Source organism: Panulirus ornatus, chromosome 24 (assembly GCF_036320965.1).
Source record: "Panulirus ornatus isolate Po-2019 chromosome 24, ASM3632096v1, whole genome shotgun sequence".
NCBI classification, from domain to species: domain Eukaryota; kingdom Metazoa; phylum Arthropoda; class Malacostraca; order Decapoda; family Palinuridae; genus Panulirus; species Panulirus ornatus.
Genome location: NC_092247.1, coordinates 13,488,315 through 13,508,351, shown reverse-complemented (window position 1 = coordinate 13,508,351; position 20,037 = coordinate 13,488,315). Strand labels below are relative to the sequence as shown.

General features: G+C 43.1%; 1 protein-coding gene across 5 annotated transcripts in view; it reads right to left on the bottom strand.

Moving 5' to 3' along the window:
• LOC139757112 (PDZ domain-containing protein 11-like) overlaps window positions 1-3,489 on the bottom strand; it is a 43,838-nt gene extending 40,349 nt beyond the window's left edge. For 2 of the 5 annotated variants that reach the window (XR_011714507.1, XM_071677204.1), the window contains exon 1: window positions 1,821-2,278. Coding sequence is in view for 2 of the 5 variants with exons in the window: in XM_071677204.1 (XP_071533305.1) it covers window positions 1,821-1,889 (69 nt within the window). In the remaining 3 variants the exon portion in view is untranslated. Of the gene's footprint in view, window positions 1-1,820; window positions 2,279-2,962; window positions 3,124-3,417 lie in introns of those variants that run through there. The other 3 variants (XR_011714508.1, XR_011714509.1, XM_071677205.1) reach the window with 3 other exon arrangements.
• Between the last annotated feature and the right edge of the window lie 16,548 nt (window positions 3,490-20,037).

Genomic DNA, 20,037 nt, shown 5'->3' with positions numbered 1-20,037 from the left:
CCTTTTTCAGCACATAAATCTACAAGCTCTTCACCATTTCCATTTACAACACTGAACACCCCATGTATACCAATTATTCCCTCAACTGCCACATTACTTACCTTTGCATTCAAATCACCCATCACTATAACCCGGTCTTGTGCATCAAAACCACTAATACACTCATTCAACTTTAAGTTTTACCCATATCATTCTAGAATTTACTTTCTTACACTCTATCACAAACTCCCACAACTCCTGTTTCAGGAGTAGTGCTACTCCCTCCCTTGCTCTTGTCCTCCCACTAACCCCTGACTTTACTCCCAAGACATTCCCAAACCACTCTTCCCCTTTACCCTTGAGCATCGTTTCACTCAGAGCCAAAACATCCAGGTTCCTTTCCTCAAACATACTACCTATCTCTCCTTTAATCTCATCTTGGTTACATCCACACAAATTTAGACACCCCAATCTGAGCCTTCGAGGGGGATGAGCACTCCCCGTGTGACTCATTCTTCTGTTTCCCCTTTTAGAGAGTTAAAATACAAGGAGGGGAGGGTTTCTGGCCCCCCGCTCCAGAATAGAAATCATGGGTACTTATTATATAGGAATGCAGGCAGCATCACATCGAGACATTTTAGTGAACATTTACACCACATAACTCTTGGCTGCTGACTTTAATATTGATGATATTTTTTAACCGAAAGTGTAAATTACTATGATTTTTGGGTGCTGGGGTACTTAGACAAGGTTTTCATGGGTTTTCGTCATTTCTATAAGGATTTCACATACATTTACAAGGAAGTGAAGTGTTTTAGATATCTGGGAGTGGATCTGGCAGCGGATGGAACCATGGAAGCGGAAGTGGATCATAGGGTGGGGGAGGGGGCGAAAATTCTGGGAGCCTTGAAGAATGTGTGGAAGTCGAGAACATTATCTCGGAAAGCAAAAATGGGTATGTTTGAAGGAATAGTGGTTCCAACAATGTTGTATGGTTGCGAGGCGTGGGCTATGGATAGAGTTGTGCGCAGGAGGATGGATGTGCTGGAAATGAGATGTTTGAGGACAATGTGTGGTGTGAGGTGGTTTGATCGAGTGAGTAACGTAAGGGTAAGAGAGATGTGTGGAAATAAAAAGAGCGTGGTTGAGAGAGCAGAAGAGGGTGTTTTGAAGTGGTTTGGGCACATGGAGAGAATGAGTGAGGAAAGATTGACCAAGAGGATATATGTGTCGGAGGTGGAGGGAACGAGGAGAAGAGGGAGACCAAATTGGAGGTGGAAAGATGGAGTGAAAAAGATTTTGTGTGATCGGGGCCTGAACATGCAGGAGGGTGAAAGGAGGGCAAGGAATAGAGTGAATTGGAGCGATGTGGTATACCGGGGTTGACGTGCTGTCAGTAGATTGAATCAAGGCATGTGAAGCGTCTGGGGTAAACCATGGAAAGCTGTGTAGGTATGTATATTTGCGTGTGTGGACGTATGTATATACATGTGTATGGGGGGGGGGGTTGGGCCATTTCTTTCGTCTGTTTCCTTGCGCTACCTCGCAAACGCGGTTGACAGCGACAAAGTATAATAAATATAAAATAAATATTACAATATCTAATTCTAAATTCTCTCTGATCTTTATAGCCCTAGCTCTTAACATTCGTCATCACAAGATAAATACGAAAAAAAAATGCCCCAAATCTTGATTTCACTCTTAATGCAGATCTAAGATTTACATGTGATATCATTGAAATTTTCTACTGATTGATGTGGTGTGATTAATGTGAAACACTTTTATTTTATGAAGCAAGGAAACTCACACGAGTATCCATACTTAACCTATACATTTCTCACCTCTACCAGTGGCACCCAACGAGGTGCATACTCGTATGCAGGAAGTTCAACCATTGACGAGGACTCCATTTCTCTTGACTTAAAATTTAGCAAAATTCCTTATCGTTTTAACCACTATAACACGAATTGACCTCTTGACATTCTCTTCCAACTTTATGCTGTCACTTTCTGTTCAGTTTATTTATTAATGATTACACTACAAGTCATTCCTTTAATGATCATCATTGTAAACTACTTGGTGGAGTCCTCCCGGTGGGTTAGGCCGTGGCAACAGTTGCAGTAGTTATATCCCTCTGAGGCCTGTTAACATTTTTAACAGGGCTGTTAACATTTGTGCTAAGAGCCTGGTGCTCTAGAGTAGCCTGAGTTTGTCCTGTGTTGAGATTACAAGATGAATCCAAGTGCACAGTACTACGAGTTGCTTTGTTCAGGTAGACGTACAGATGTCAACAATAATAGAACAAGTTGAAACCGTTCGCATACAGATAAATCCAGCTTCATCCGGATTTTAAGGAATAAACTAAAGATAGGGATTCTTTTACCAAGATATTGCGACAGGTGGATCAGCTGATACAATTATTTCTATTTGTTCATCTTCAATTTATGTCTGGATTCATAGAGTATCCCTAAAAAAAGAATAAAATATTTGCAGATATCCAGTCATGCAGATATCAACTCTGATGGATGACAGGACCAATTCTTAGCTCGTTAAGTCCAAAGGGATGTCAATGAGTTCTTACCTGTCATTTAAGTACAAGGAAAAATGCTGGGTCAGTAGAATCAAGCCAACAATATATCACGGATTTCTGTCCACCAACGGCTGCCTCCCGTGCCAGCTAGCAACTTTTGAAAACTGGTTAGCACCAATAGAGAAAGGGTACAACAGTGACACAAAATCATCTAAGTGCATTCGATACTATGTACTCCACAGATGGTTGATCCATGAATTAAGATCATACGATGTTCAGCTCAAAGAGTAATAAACCGGACTGAGAATTACCCAACAAGAAAAAAGGGTGGGTTTCGGTTCATGGTATGAACTCAGTCTTAACTGGGGGAGACAGTGGAGTGCCACACGTATCTGCTTTTGGGTCCTACCTAGTTTTTGACATGTGAATAACATAGCTGAAGTTTTGAAATACCTTGCAAAGCTGCTCGCAAATGACACCAGAACATCACAAATGATATGGACAGTGAGCCAGTAGTGCTCTTCCCGTTGTTGTTGTCGGATATTGCCAAGATAGAGAAGTACAAATAAATATACAAAACTAGGGACTTACTTGGTCAGAATCCAGTTATGCCCAACCCCCAGCGCCATCTATACTACTACAGGAAAACTTGGACAAACTCATCAGCTGGTCGAGAGACTGGCTTTTAAAATTCCATGCGATGGAAAAGCATAAGGATGCACATTACAAGAGGATATGAGAAATGAGAAAGTCAGCCCTTCCAATGGCAGAGTTGAGGGACCCATCAGTGCAGTATATTCCTCTTTTTCCTCATATACATTGGTATTTGCTGAGATTCAGAAACTAAATCACTGATGTTCGAATCCATCGTCAAAAATTCTATCTCCTTCATGCCTTCATTAACGTACCAGTGTAGACGAACTACTTGGCTTGAGATGAAAAGTAGATACCATCCATAATCATCCTAGGGTATATTACACACACCACTTTCTCAAGTTGTTTGGGATGAACTCTTATGTTCGGCCAGTTAGCGATACGTCATGGCTTTCGACGAAACCGCTCATGTCTCACAACTACGCTGGATTTCTTTCATGATATGATATAATGAGAGTAAAGCAGATGACGTCCTCTATGTAGATTTTAAGAAATCATTCAACAAAGTCCTGCGTCAAAGATTCCTAGCCAGAATTATAAGGTTAGACTTTGATTAAGTGGCCGTACAGAAAAAAGTAGTGATTGATGGTCCAGCCTCATGATGATCAGACGTAACAAGTGGTGTGCCACAGGGACCAGTCTTAGGACCAACTCGCTCATTTATGTCAGTGACAATGAGAACAGGCCACATTGGAAGATATCACAATTCCCATACAATACTGACCATGGAAATAAATCTACAGCAGAAATTGAACTTCTACATCTTCAAACTGATGGATTGGACTGTCAGGGGGTAAATCAATTTTAACATAGGCAGATGTAACGTTTTACAGGACGATAGTAAAAATGAGAGGTCAAGCTGCGATGTGCTTTTTGCTGACCTTCAAGATATATAGATGAATTACTTGCAACAGTAACTGGTGACCCACATCAGTAACTGGTAACCTAAAGACAAGAAAGCAGTGCGCAGATGCTATAAAAGAGCAAACAAGATTCTTGGATTCACAGATAGGGCTTTAGAACTGAAGTCTGAAATAATCCTCTTCCTTAACAATTCACTTGTGCATCCCCCTCTTCAAATACTATCTTCAGTTTTGGTCACCCTACTTAAGAAAAAAGACATAGAATGGAAAGAGTACAATGGGGAGTAACTCATACGATTCTCGGACTAAGATACAAGAGAAAACATGAGACCGAGCGAGATAACTTAAACTTAGCTCATAAATGGGAGGGCTTTGAGATTACCTAATACAAGTGTTTCAAGTTTTCAAATGCTTTGAAAATCTTGATCTAAGATGCTTGGTCTATCACTCGTAGTAATGGATATAAACACGAGAGTAATTGTTTCAATCGAAATGCAGAGAAGTCCTTTTCCTTCAGCAGAATTATTGACGTGGAATGAATTACTAATTAGGGTAATTGATATCATCACCATTTTTACGTTGAAGAATAGACTTGGTAAGTACTTTGCTTCAAGTTTACGATAGACATTGTACAGTCTAAGTTTCGCGAATAATTTAAGGATATTTCTCTCGTAATCATCTGTATGACTCTCTATTCTTACCACAGTAATCTCTGAGATTCTGAACTCCTGAACTGTCACAAACAGCCTCATTACGACCCATTAGTTCGTTGCTGTTTGAATTCCTTTGTATGTCTACATTATTTTTATACTGGGCCACGGAAGATAGCCGATGTAGTGAGGAAGGGGCCTGAAGGAGGGTCACAAGCAACCTTCATGTTCCTGGTAATTAGTATTTGATGAATCCGCAAAGACATAGGGAGAGATGGACACGTCTGGCAGCTTCGAACAGTGAGTGAGTCAAACCCGTCCATGGAGAAGCGATGATGAGGAACGGACACCATGTTCACCTCCTTAAGAATGCTCATCTGGCTTGAGAACCGAAGGTAAGTGTTCACATCAGACACAGTTCGGGACACCAGATGGTTCAGGTTGACGTAGGCAGGTGCGGGAAGGTTCACTGTTCTGAAGCAGGTATTATACAGAGCTTCGTCGTCAACATAGAGCACTTCGCCTGTGTTTCCGGTAAGTTGATGGAATGATAAGGGTGTGTTGTGAGGCTCATCATGAGATACCTGAAATAGAATGAACTGAGTTATTTGATTCTACGTACCTATTCATCATGTATTTACTAAATGGAAATATTTCAACAGATAGGAAAGGTGGCATCGTTTTCAAACGCCAAACATGAACATTCTACCTTTAGAGGAGGTACGACAGAGAATGTGTTGAGAACACTGTGTGGATATTGATCACGCATCTTAAAGAGGAATGGGCTCAACCCTAAGCTGGTGTCACTGAAGAGAGTGTGTGTCAGCTGGAGTGCTTGTGGGCACTCGTGGTTCACACACTGCCTGCGTATCACATCCAGCTCCGGGACGGCCAGATCAGCGCCAACTGTGTGTTGTCCCTTGGCCCAGTTGTTCTCGGTGCCTCTCAGACCTGCAGAAACGTAGTAACCAATAAGGAAGAGTTGTGTCTTGCCACACGCAATATATATGCAGCTATTTCTAAGGTGTTCTTTATCCAAATTAAGGAACTGCTAAAGCAGCATCAGTATATTATGGAAATTATGATCCATATTTGATTAGAGATGTTTATTTGAGTAATGGTAAGAAGGAAATGTACAGGTGGAAGCTTTCGTTACTGGAGAGTTTTCTTTTAAACATTTGAACTGATTGTAACACCACTTTTCCTGAAAACAGTTGATTGGCTATACATCCAAAACATACATACTGGACTTACATTTGTCTGAGGAGAAGAGCTCTCCAAGAGTTCCAACCCACAGGGAATCCAGTGAGCTTGGCATACTGAACATATCGTTGTCCAAGAAAAAAAGCTTTCCAACAGCTCTCATGGGACCCAGTGGGCTTGGATCCAGCTCCACTAGGACAGAACGAGGAACGTACCTGGAAGGATCAAGAAGATCCAGGAACCACTTGGGTCAGCGAAGGCAACGTGTCAGTGTTTTGCACAATATTTTATTGAGGCTGAAACAGCGGATCATTTCCAGTATGGGGAGCTCAGTATGTTGCTCTCAAGTAAATCATAAGTCCTAGATCTATTGATTAAAGTGAATGTGATCGTTTCCGTTTTTCGTATGAAGCATATTGAGAGGAAAAGTTTAAAACCACTAAAAAGCTTTACATTTGTGAACACTAATAAAAAAAGAACCTATGGAATTAATACAGGGAGAATACAAGCCTAGAAATTCATGTTTCGAATGTCTAAAGTTATGGAAACAAACATGGTTCTTCCCACACAGACCCATCACCCATGCTGCTGTTTTTGAGTTTCTGTTTTGTTCCAGTCTCAACTTGCCTCGGTGAGACCCAGTGATCTGATGTAGTTTAAATTCCATTGTATGCCATTGTAAACAATCGGAAATACTTGTTTACTAATGGCGTCTTAGCTACGTCTCTTCCTTGTATATCAAACTGACTGTTCTACGTCTTTTATCTCATTCTTGTATCTCCCCTGACGATGTGATATTACACGAATGTCCACTTGGGAACTTATCGTGTTTCATTTTCTTCCTGGTTATCAGCAAATATAATTGAATATATTTAAGTTAGACTGAGTAGAACAAGTCACTCCTATTACTGAATCGCGACCGTTTTATTGTATATAAAGGTATAAACATCCAGTAATATATATGTGGATGGTATTCCATGTGTGGCGAGGTGGCGATGGGAATGAATAAAGGCAGACAGTGTGAATTGTGTGCATGGGTATATATGTATGTGTCTGTGTGTGTATATATATGTGTACATTGAGATGTATAGGTATGTATATTTGCGTGTGTGGACGTGTATGTATATACATGTGTATGGGGGTGGGTTGGGCCATTTCTTTCGTCTGTTTCCTTGCCCTACCTCGCAAACGCGGGAGACAGCGACAAAGCAAAATGAATATATATATATATATATATATATATATATATATATATATATATATATATATATATATATATATATATTTATTTATTATATTTATTATACTTTGTCGCTGTCTCCCGCGTTTGCGAGGTAGCGCAAGGAAACAGACGAAAGAAACGGCCCAACCCCCCCCACACACATGTATATACATACGTCCACACACGCAAATATACATACCTACACAGCTTTCCATGGTTTACCCCAGACGCCCCACACGCCCCGATTCAATCCACCGACAGCACGTCAACCCCGGTATACCACATCGCTCCACCTCACTCTATTCCCCGCCCTCCCCCCATATATATATATATATATATATATATATATATATATATATATATATATATATGGTGTGGGAGGCAAGTTGTTAGAAGCAGTGAAAAGTTTTTATCGAGGATGTAAGGCATGTGTACGTGTAGGAAGAGAGGAAAGTGATTGGTTCTCAGTGAATGTAGGTTTGCGGCAGGGGTGTGTGATGTCTCCATGGTTGTTTAATTTGTTTATGGATGGGGTTGTTAGGGAGGTAAATGCAAGAGTCCTGGAAAGAGGGGCAAGTATGAAGTCTGTTGGGGATGAGAGAGCTTGGGAAGTGAGTCAGTTGTTGTTCGCTGATGATACAGCGCTGGTGGCTGATTCATGTGAGAAACTGCAGAAGCTGGTGACTGAGTTTGGTAAAGTGTGTGGAAGAAGAAAGTTAAGAGTAAATGTGAATAAGAGCAAGGTTATTAGGTACAGTAGGGGTGAGGGTCAAGTCAATTGGGAGGTGAGTTTGAATGGAGAAAAACTGGAGGAAGTGAAGTGTTTTAGATATCTGGGAGTGGATCTGTCAGCGGATGGAACCATGGAAGCGGAAGTGGATCATAGGGTGGGGGAGGGGGCGAAAATTTTGGGAGCCTTGAAAAATGTGTGGAAGTCGAGAACATTATCTCGGAAAGCAAAAATGGGTATGTTTGAAGGAATAGTGGTTCCAACAATGTTGTATGGTTGCGAGGCGTGGGCTATGGATAGAGATGTGCGCAGGAGGATGGATGTGCTGGAAATGAGATGTTTGAGGAAAATGTGTAGTGTGAGGTGGTTTGATCGAGTAAGTAACGTAAGGGTAAGAGAGATGTGTGGAAATAAAAAGAGCGTGGTTGAGAGAGCAGAAGAGGGTGTTTTGAAATGGTTTGGGCACATGGAGAGAATGAGTGAGGAAAGATTGACCAAGAGGATATATGTGTCGGAGGTGGAGGGAACGAGGAGAAGAGGGAGACCAAATTGGAGGTGGAAAGATGGAGTGAAAAAGATTTTGTGTGATCGGGGCCTGAACATGCAGGAGGGTGAAAGGAGGGCAAGGAATAGAGTGAATTGGAGCGATGTGGTATACCGGGGTTGACGTGCTGTCAGTGGATTGAAGCAGGGCATGTGAAGCGTCTGGGGTAAACCATGGAAAGCTGTGTAGGTATGTATATTTGCGTGTGTGGACGTGTGTATGTACATGTGTATGGGGGGGGGTTGGGCCATTTCTTTCGTCTGTTTCCTTGCGCTACCTCGCAAACGCGGGACACAGCGACAAAGTATAAAAAAAAAAAAAAAAAGAATATATATATATATATATATATATATATATATATATATATATATATATATATATATATATATATGTATATATATATATATATATATTTATATTTTTATTTATTATACTTTGTCGCTGTCTCCCGCGTTTGCGAGGTAGCGCAAGGAAACAGACAAAAGAAATGGCCCAACCCCCCCCCATACACATGTACATACATACGTCCACACACGCAAATATACATACCTACACAGCTTTCCATGGTTTACCCCAGACGCTTCACATGCCCTGCTTCAATCCACTGACAGCACGTCAACCCCGGTATACCACATCGCTCCAATTCACTCTATTCCTTGCCCTCCTTTCACCCTCCTGCATGTTCAGGCCCCGATCACACAAAATCTTTTTCACTCCATCTTTCCACCTCCAATTTGGTCTCCCTCTTCTCCTTGTTCCCTCCACCTCCGACACATATATCCTCTTGGTCAATCTTTCCTCACTCATCCTCTCCATGTGCCCAAACCACTTCAAAACACCCTCTTCTGCTCTCTCAACCACGCTCTTTTTATTTCCACACATCTCTCTCACCCTTACGTTACTCACTCGATCAAACCACCTCACACCACACATTGTCCTCAAACATCTCATCTCCAGCACATCCATCCTCCTGCGCACAACTCTATCCATAGCCCACGCCTCGCAACCATACAACATTGTTGGAACCACTATTCCTTCAAACATACCCATTTTTGCTTTCCGAGATAATGTTCTCGACTTCCACACATTCTTCAAGGGCCCCAGGATTTTCGCCCCCTCCCCCACCCTATGATCCACTTCCGCTTCCATGGTTCCATCCGCTGCCAGATCCACTCCCAGATATCTAAAACACTTCACTTCCTCCAGTTTTTCTCCATTCAAACTCACCTCCCAATTGACTTGACCCATAACCCTACTGTACCTAATAACCTTGCTCTTATTCACATTTACTCTTAACTTTCTTCTTCCACACACTTTTCCAAACTCAGTCACCAGCTTCTGCAGTTTCTCACATGAATCAGCCACCAGCGCTGTATCATCAGCGAACAACAACTGACTCACTTCCCAAGCTCTCTCATCCCCAACAGACTTCATACTTGCCCCTCTTTCCAAAACTCTTGCATTTACCTCCCTAACAACCCCATCCATAAACAAATTAAACAACCATGGAGACATCACACACCCCTGCCGCAAACCTACATTCACTGAGAACCAATCACTTTCCTCTCTTCCTACACGTACACATGCCTTACATCCTCGATAAAAACTTTTCACTGCTTCTAACAACTTTCCTCCCACACCATATATTCTTAATACCTTCCACAGAGCATCTCTATCAACTCTATCATATGCCTTCTCCAGATCCAGATCCATAAATGTAAGGCATGTGTACGTGTAGGAAGAGAGGAAAGTGATTGGTTCTCAGTGAATGTAGGTTTGCGGCAGGGGTGTGTGATGTCTCCATGGTTGTTTAATTTGTTTATGGATGGGGTTGTTAGGGAGGTAAATGCAAGAGTCTTGGAAAGAGGGGCAAGTATGAAGTCTGTTGGGGATGAGAGAGCTTGGGAAGTGAGTCAGTTGTTGTTCGCTGATGATACAGCGCTGGTGGCTGATTCATGTGAGAAACTGCAGAAGCTGGTGACTGAGTTTGGTAAAGTGTGTGGAAGAAGAAAGTTAGGAGTAAATGTGAATAAGAGCAAGGTTATTAGGTACAGTAGGGTTGAGGGTCAAGTCAATTGGGAGGTGAGTTTGAATGGAGAAAAACTGGAGGAAGTGAAGTGTTTTAGATATCTGGGAGTGGATCTGTCAGCGGATGGAACCATGGAAGCGGAAGTGGATCATAGGGTGGGGGAGGGGGCGAAAATTTTGGGAGCCTTGAAAATGTGTGGAAGTCGAGAACATTATCTCGGAAAGCAAAAATGGGTATGTTTGAAGGAATAGTGGTTCCAACAATGTTGTATGGTTGCGAGGCGTGGGCTATGGATAGAGTTGTGCGCAGGAGGATGGATGTGCTGGAAATGAGATGTTTGAGGACAATGTGTGGTGTGAGGTGGTTTGATCGAGTAAGTAACGTAAGGGTAAGAGAGATGTGTGGAAATAAAAAGAGCGTGGTTGAGAGAGCAGAAGAGGGTGTTTTGAAATGGTTTGGGCACATGGAGAGAATGAGTGAGGAAAGATTGACCAAGAGGATATATGTGTCGGAGGTGGAGGGAACGAGGAGAAGAGGGAGACCAAATTGGAGGTGGAAAGATGGAGTGAAAAAGATTTTGTGTGATCGGGGCCTGAACATGCAGGAGGGTGAAAGGAGGGCAAGGAATAGAGTGAATTGGAGCGATGTGGTATACAGGGGTTGACGTGCTGTCAGTGGATTGAATCAAGGCATGTGAAGCGTCTGGGGTAAACCATGGAAAGCTGTGTAGGTATGTATATTTGCGTGTGTGGACGTGTGTATGTACATGTGTATGGGGGGGGGTTGGGCCATTTCTTTCGTCTGTTTCCTTGCGCTACCTCGCAAACGCGGGAGACAGCGACAAAGTAAAAAAAAAAAAAAAAATATATATATATATATATATATATATATATATATATATATATATATATATATATATATATATATATATATATATATATTTTTTTTTTTTTTTTTTTATACTTTGTCGCTGTCTCCCGCGTTTGCGAGGTAGCGCAAGGAAACAGACGAAAGAAATGGCCCAACCCCCCCCCCCATACACATGTACATACACACGTCCACACACGCAAATATACATACCTACACAGCTTTCCATGGTTTACCCCAGACGCTTCACATGCCTTGCTTCAATCCACTGACAGCACGTCAACCCCTGTATACCACATCGACTCCAATTCACTCTATTCCTTGCCCTCCTTTCACCCTCCTGCATGTTCAGGCCCCGATCACACAAAATCTTTTTCACTCCATCTTTCCACCTCCAATTTGGTCTCCCTCTTCTCCTCGTTCCCTCCACCTCCGACACATATATCCTCTTGGTCAATCTCTCCTCACTCATTCTCTCCATGTGCCCAAACCATTTCAAAACACCCTCTTCTGCTCTCTCAACCACGCTCTTTTTATTTCCACACATCTCTCTTACCCTTACGTTACTTACTCGATCAAACCACCTCACACCACACATTGTCCTCAAACATCTCATTTCCAGCACATCCATCCTCCTGCGCACATCTCTATCCATAGCCCACGCCTCGCAACCATACAACATTGTTGGAACCACTATTCCTCAAACATACCCATTTTTGCTTTCCGAGATAATGTTCTCGACTTCCACACATTTTTCAAGGCTCCCAAAATTTTCGCCCCCTCCCCCACCCTATGATCCACTTCCGCTTCCATGGTTCCATCCGCTGACAGATCCACTCCCAGATATCTAAAACACTTCACTTCCTCCAGTTTTTCTCCATTCAAACTCACCTCCCAATTGACTTGACCCTCACCCCTACTGTACCTAATAACCTTGCTCTTATTCACATTTACTCTCAACTTTCTTCTTCCACACACTTTACCAAACTCAGTCACCAGCTTCTGCAGTTTCTCACATGAATCAGCCACCAGCGCTGTATCATCAGCGAACAACAACTGACTCACTTCCCAAGCTCTCTCATCCCCAACAGACTTCATACTTGCCCCTCTTTCCAGGACTCTTGCATTTACCTCCCTTACAACCCCATCCATAAACAAATTAAACAACCATGGAGACATCACACACCCCTGCCGCAAACCTACATTCACTGAGAACCAATCACTTTCCTCTCTTCCTACACGTACACATGCCTTACATCCTCGATAAAAACTTTTCACTGCTTCTAACAACTTTCCTCCCACACCATATATTCTTAATACCTTCCACAGAGCATCTCTATCAACTCTATCATATGCCTTCTCCAGATCCAGATCCATAAATGTAAGGCATGTGTACGTGTAGGAAGAGAGGAAAGTGATTGGTTCTCAGTGAATGTAGGTTTGCGGCAGGGGTGTGTGATGTCTCCATGGTTGTTTAATTTGTTTATGGATGGGGTTGTTAGGGAGGTAAATGCAAGAGTCTTGGAAAGAGGGGCAAGTATGAAGTCTGTTGGGGATGAGAGAGCTTGGGAAGTGAGTCAGTTGTTGTTCGCTGATGATACAGCGCTGGTGGCGGATTCATGTGAGAAACTGCAGAAGCTGGTGACGGAGTTTGGTAAAGTGTGTGGAAGAAGAAAGTTAAGAGTAAATGTGAATAAGAGCAAGGTTATTAGGTACAGTAGGGTTGAGGGTCAAGTCAATTGGGAGGTGAGTTTGAATGGTGAAAAACTGGAGGAAGTGAAGTGTTTTAGATATCTGGGAGTGGATCTGTCAGCGGATGGAACCATGGAAGCGGAAGTGGATCATAGGGTGGGGGAGGGGGCGAAAATTTTGGGAGCCTTGAAAAATGTGTGGAAGTCGAGAACATTATCCCGGAAAGCAAAAATGGGTATGTTTGAAGGAATAGTAGTTCCAACAATGTTGTATGGTTGCGAGGCGTGGGCTATGGATAGAGTTGTGCGCAGGAGGATGGATGTGCTGGAAATGAGATGTTTGAGGACAATGTGTGGTGTGAGGTGGTTTGATCGAGTAAGTAACGTAAGGGTAAGAGAGATGTGTGGAAATAAAAAGAGCGTGGTTGAGAGAGCAGAAGAGGGTGTTTTAAATGGTTTGGGCACATGGAGAGAATGAGTGAGGAAAGATTGACCAAGAGGATATATGTGTCGGAGGTGGAGGGAACGAGGAGAAGAGGGAGACCAAATTGGAGGTGGAAAGATGGAGTGAAAAAGATTTTGTGTGATCGGGGCCTGAACATGCAGGAGGGTGAAAGGAGGGCAAGGAATAGAGTGAATTGGAGCGATGTGGTATACAGGGGTTGACGTGCTGTCAGTGGATTGAATCAAGGCATGTGAAGCGTCCGGGGTAAACCATGGAAAGCTGTGTAGGTATGTATATTTGTGTGTGTGGACGTGTGTATGTACATGTGTATGGGGGGGGGTTGGGCCATTTCTTTCGTCTGTTTCCTTGCGCTACCTTGCAAACGCGGGAGACAGCGACAAAGTAAAAAAAAAAAAAAAAATATATATATATATATATATATATATATATATATATATATATATATATATATATATATATATATATATATATATTTTCTTTTTTTTTTTTTTAATACTTTGTCGCTGTCTCCCGCGTTTGCGAGGTAGCGCAAGGAAACAGACGAAAGAAATGGCCCCACCCCCCCCCCCCCATACACATGTACATACACACGTCCACACACGCAAATATACATACCTACACAGCTTTCCATGGTTTACCCCAGACGCTTCACATGCCTTGCTTCAATCCACTGACAGCACGTCAACCCCTGTATACCACATGACTCCAATTCACTCTATTTCTTGCCCTCCTTTCACCCTCCTGCATGTTCAGGCCCCGATCACACAAAATCTTTTTCACTCCATCTTTCCACCTCCAATTTGGTCTCCCTCTTCTCCTCGTTCCCTCCACCTCCGACACATATATCCTCTTGGTCAATCTCTCCTCACTCATTCTCTCCATGTGCCCAAACCATTTCAAAACACCCTCTTCTGCTCTCTCAACCACGCTCTTTTTATTTCCACACATCTCTCTCACCCTTACGTTACTTACTCGATCAAACCACCTCACACCACACATTGTCCTCAAACATCTCATTTCCAGCACATCCATCCTCCTGCGCACATCTCTATCCATAGCCCACGCCTCGCAACCATACAACATTGTTGGAACCACTATTCCCTCAAACATACCCATTTTTGCTTTCCGAGATAATGTTCTCGACTTCCACACATTTTTCAAGGCTCCCAAAATTTTCGCCCCCTCCCCCACCCTATGATCCACTTCCGCTTCCATCGTTCCATCCGCTGACAGATCCACTCCCAGATATCTAAAACACTTCACTTCCTCCAGTTTTTCTCCATTCAAACTCACCTCCCAATTGACTTGACCCTCACCCCTACTGTACCTAATAACCTTGCTCTTATTCACATTTACTCTCAACTTTCTTCTTCCACACACTTTACCAAACTCAGTCACCAGCTTCTGCAGTTTCTCACATGAATCAGCCACCAGCGCTGTATCATCAGCGAACAACAACTGACTCACTTCCCAAGCTCTCTCATCCCCAACAGACTTCATACTTGCCCCTCTTTCCAGGACTCTTGCATTTACCTCCCTTACAACCCCATCCATAAACAAATTAAACAACCATGGAGACATCACACACCCCTGCCGCAAACCTACATTCACTGAGAACCAATCACTTTCCTCTCTTCCTACACGTACACATGCCTTACATCCTCGATAAAAACTTTTCACTGCTTCTAACAACTTGCCTCCCACACCATATATTCTTAATACCTTCCACAGAGCATCTCTATCAACTCTATCATATGCCTTCTCCAGATCCAGATCCATAAATGTAAGGCATGTGTACGTGTAGGAAGAGAGGAAAGTGATTGGTTCTCAGTGAATGTAGGTTTGCGGCAGGGGTGTGTGATGTCTCCATGGTTGTTTAATTTGTTTATGGATGGGGTTGTTAGGGAGGTAAATGCAAGAGTCTTGGAAAGAGGGGCAAGTATGAAGTCTGTTGGGGATGAGAGAGCTTGGGAAGTGAGTCAGCTGTTGTTCGCTGATGATACAGCGCTGGTGGCGGATTCATGTGAGAAACTGCAGAAGCTGGTGACGGAGTTTGGTAAAGTGTGTGGAAGAAGAAAGTTAAGAGTAAATGTGAATAAGAGCAAGGTTATTAGGTACAGTAGGGTTGAGGGTCAAGTCAATTGGGAGGTGAGTTTGAATGGTGAAAAACTGGAGGAAGTGAAGTGTTTTAGATATCTGGGAGTGGATCTGTCAGCGGATGGAACCATGGAAGCGGAAGTGGATCATAGGGTGGGGGAGGGGGCGAAAATTTTGGGAGCCTTGAAAAATGTGTGGAAGTCGAGAACATTATCCCGGAAAGCAAAAATGGGTATGTTTGAAGGAATAGTAGTTCCAACAATGTTGTATGGTTGCGAGGCGTGGGCTATGGATAGAGTTGTGCGCAGGAGGATGGATGTGCTGGAAATGAGATGTTTGAGGACAATGTGTGGTGTGAGGTGGTTTGATCGAGTAAGTAACGTAAGGGTAAGAGAGATGTGTGGAAATAAAAAGAGCGTGGTTGAGAGAGCAGAAGAGGGTGTTTTAAAATGGTTTGGGCACATGGAGAGAATGAGTGAGGAAAGATTGACCAAGAGGATATATGTGTCGGAGGTGGAGGGAACGAGGAGAAGAGGGAGACCAAATTGGAGGTGGAAAGATGGAGTGAAAAAGATTTTGTGTGATCGGGGCCTGAACATGCAGGAGGGTGAAAGGAGGGCAAGGAATAGAGTGAATTGGAGCGATGTGGTATACAGGGGTTGACGTGCTGTCAGTGGATTGAATCAAGGCATGTGAAGCGTCCGGGGTAAACCATGGAAAGCTGTGTAGGTATGTATATTTGTGTGTGTGGACGTGTGTATGTACATGTGTATGGGGGGGGGTTGGGCCATTTCTTTCGTCTGTTTCCTTGCGCTACCTTGCAAACGCGGGAGACAGCGACAAAGTAAAAAAAAAAAAAAAAATATATATATATATATATATATATATATATATATATATATATATATATATATATATATATATATATATATATTTTCTTTTTTTTTTTTTTATACTTTGTCGCTGTCTCCCGCGTTTGCGAGGTAGCGCAAGGAAACAGACGAAAGAAATGGCCCAACCCCCCCCCCCCCCATACACATGTACATACACACGTCCACACACGCAAATATACATACCTACACAGCTTTCCATGGTTTACCCCAGACGCTTCACATGCCTTGCTTCAATCCACTGACAGCACGTCAACCCCTGTATACCACATGACTCCAATTCACTCTATTTCTTGCCCTCCTTTCACCCTCCTGCATGTTCAGGCCCCGATCACACAAAATCTTTTTCACTCCATCTTTCCACCTCCAATTTGGTCTCCCTCTTCTCCTCGTTCCCTCCACCTCCGACACATATATCCTCTTGGTCAATCTCTCCTCACTCATTCTCTCCATGTGCCCAAACCATTTCAAAACACCCTCTTCTGCTCTCTCAACCACGCTCTTTTTATTTCCACACATCTCTCTCACCCTTACGTTACTTACTCGATCAAACCACCTCACACCACACATTGTCCTCAAACATCTCATTTCCAGCACATCCATCCTCCTGCGCACATCTCTATCCATAGCCCACGCCTCGCAACCATACAACATTGTTGGAACCACTATTCCCTCAAACATACCCATTTTTGCTTTCCGAGATAATGTTCTCGACTTCCACACATTTTTCAAGGCTCCCAAAATTTTCGCCCCCTCCCCCACCCTATGATCCACTTCCGCTTCCATGGTTCCATCCGCTGACAGATCCACTCCCAGATATCTAAAACACTTCACTTCCTCCAGTTTTTCTCCATTCAAACTCACCTCCCAATTGACTTGACCCTCACCCCTACTGTACCTAATAACCTTGCTCTTATTCACATTTACTCTCAACTTTCTTCTTCCACACACTTTACCAAACTCAGTCACCAGCTTCTGCAGTTTCTCACATGAATCAGCCACCAGCGCTGTATCATCAGCGAACAACAACTGACTCACTTCCCAAGCTCTCTCATCCCCAACAGACTTCATACTTGCCCCTCTTTCCAGGACTCTTGCATTTACCTCCCTTACAACCCCATCCATAAACAAATTAAACAACCATGGAGACATCACACACCCCTGCCGCAAACCTACATTCACTGAGAACCAATCACTTTCCTCTCTTCCTACACGTACACATGCCTTACATCCTCGATAAAAACTTTTCACTGCTTCTAACAACTTTCCTCCCACACCATATATTCTTAATACCTTCCACAGAGCATCTCTATCAACTCTATCATATGCCTTCTCCAGATCCATAAATGCTACATACAAATCCATTTGCTTTTCTAAGTATTTCTCACATACATTCTTCAAAGCAAACACCTGATCCACACATCCTCTACCACTTCTGAAACCGCACTGCTCTTCCCCAATCTGATGCTCTGTACATGCCTTCACCCTCTCAATCAATACCCTCCCATGTAATTTACCAGGAATACTCAACAAACTTATACCTCTGTAATTTGAGCACTCACTCTTATCCCCTTTGCCTTTGTACAATGGCACTATGCACGCATTCCGCCAATCCTCAGGCACCTCACCATGAGTCATACATACATTAAATAACCTTACCAACCAGTCAACAATACAGTCACCCCCTTTCTTAATAAATTCCACTGCAATACCATCCAAACCTGCTGCCTTGCCGGCTTTCATCTTCCGCAAAGCTTTTACTACCTCTTCTCTGTTTACCAAATCATTTTCCCTAACCCTCTCACTTTGCACACCACCTCGACCAAAACACCCTATATCTGCCACTCTGACATCAGACACATTCAACAAACCTTCAAAATACTCATTCCATCTCCTTCTCACATCACCGCTACTTGTTATCACCTCCCCATTTACGCCCTTCACTGAAGTTCCCATTTGCTCCCTTGTCTTACGCACCCTATTTACCTCCTTCCAGAACATCTTTTTATTCTCCCTAAAATTTACTGATAGTCTCTCACCCCAACTCTCATTTGCCCTTTTTTTCACCTCTTGCACCTTTCTCTTGACCTCCTGTCTCCTTCTTTTATACTTCTCCCACTCAATTGCATTTTTTCCCTGCAAAAATCGTCCAAATGCCTCTCTCTTCTCTTTCACTAATACTCTTACTTCTTCATCCCACCACTCACTACCCTTTCTAAACAGCCCACCTCCCACTCTTCTCATGCCACAAGCATCTTTTGCGCAATCCATCACTGATTCCCTAAATACATCCCATTCCTCCCCCACTCCCCTTACTTCCATTGTTCTCACCTTTTTCCATTCTGTACACAGTCTCTCCTGGTACTTCCCCACACAGGTCTCCTTCCCAAGCTCACTTACTCTCACCACCTTCTTCACCCCAACATTCACTCCTCTTTTCTGAAAACCCATACTAATCTTCACCTTAGCCTCCACAAGATAATGATCAGACATCCCTCCAGTTGCACCTCTCAGCACATTAACATCCAAAAGTCTCTCTTTCGCACGCCTGTCAATTAACACGTAATCCAATAACGCTCTCTGGCCATCTCTCCTACTTACATAAGTATACTTATGTATATCTCGCTTTTTAAACCAGGTATTCCCAATCATCAGTCCTTGTGGAGGCGAAGGTGAAGATTTATAGAGGTTTTCAGAAAGGAAGAGGGAATGTTGGGGTGAAGAGAGTGGTGAGAGTAAGTGAGCTTGGGAAGGAGACTTGTGTGAGGAAGTACCAGGAGAGACTGAGTGCAGAATGGAAAAAGGTGAGAACAAAGGAGGTAAGGGGAGTGGGGGAGGAATGGGATGTATTTAGGGAAGCAGTGATGGCTTGCGCAAAAGATGCTTGTGGCATGAGAAGCGTGGGAGGTGGGCAGATTAGAAAGGGTAGTGAGTGGTGGGATGAAGAAGTGAGATTATTTGTGAAAGAGAAGAGAGAGGCATTTGGACGATTTTTGCAGGGAAATAATGCAAATGAGTAGGAGATGTATAAAAGAAAGAGGCAGGAGGTCAAGAGAAAGGTGCAAGAGGTGAAAAAGAGGGCAAATGAGAGTTGGGGTGAGAGAGCATCATTAAGTTTTAGGGGGAATAAAAAGATGATTTGGAAGGAGGTAAATAAAGTGCGTAAGACAAGGGAACAAATGGGAAATTCAGTGAAGGGGGCTAATGGAGAGGTGATGTGAGAAGGAGATGGAGTGAGTATTTTGAAGGTTTGTTGAATGTGTTTGATGATACAGTGGTAGATATAGGGTTTTTTGGTCGAGGTGGTGTGCAAAGTGAGAGGGTTAGGGAGGGTGATTTGGTACACAGAGATGAGGTAGTAACCGCTTTGCGGAAGGTGAAAGCCGGCAAGGCAGCGCGTTTGGATGGTATTGCAGTGGAATTTATCAAAAAAAAGGTGGTGACTGTGTTGTTGACTGGTTGGTAAGGTTATTTAATGTATGTATGATTCATGGTGAAGTGCCTGAGGATTGGCGGAATGCTTGCATAGTGCCATTGTACAAAGGCAAAGGGAATAAGAGTGAGTGCTCAAATTACAAAGGTATAAGTTTGTTGAGTATTCCTGGTAAATTATATGGAGGGT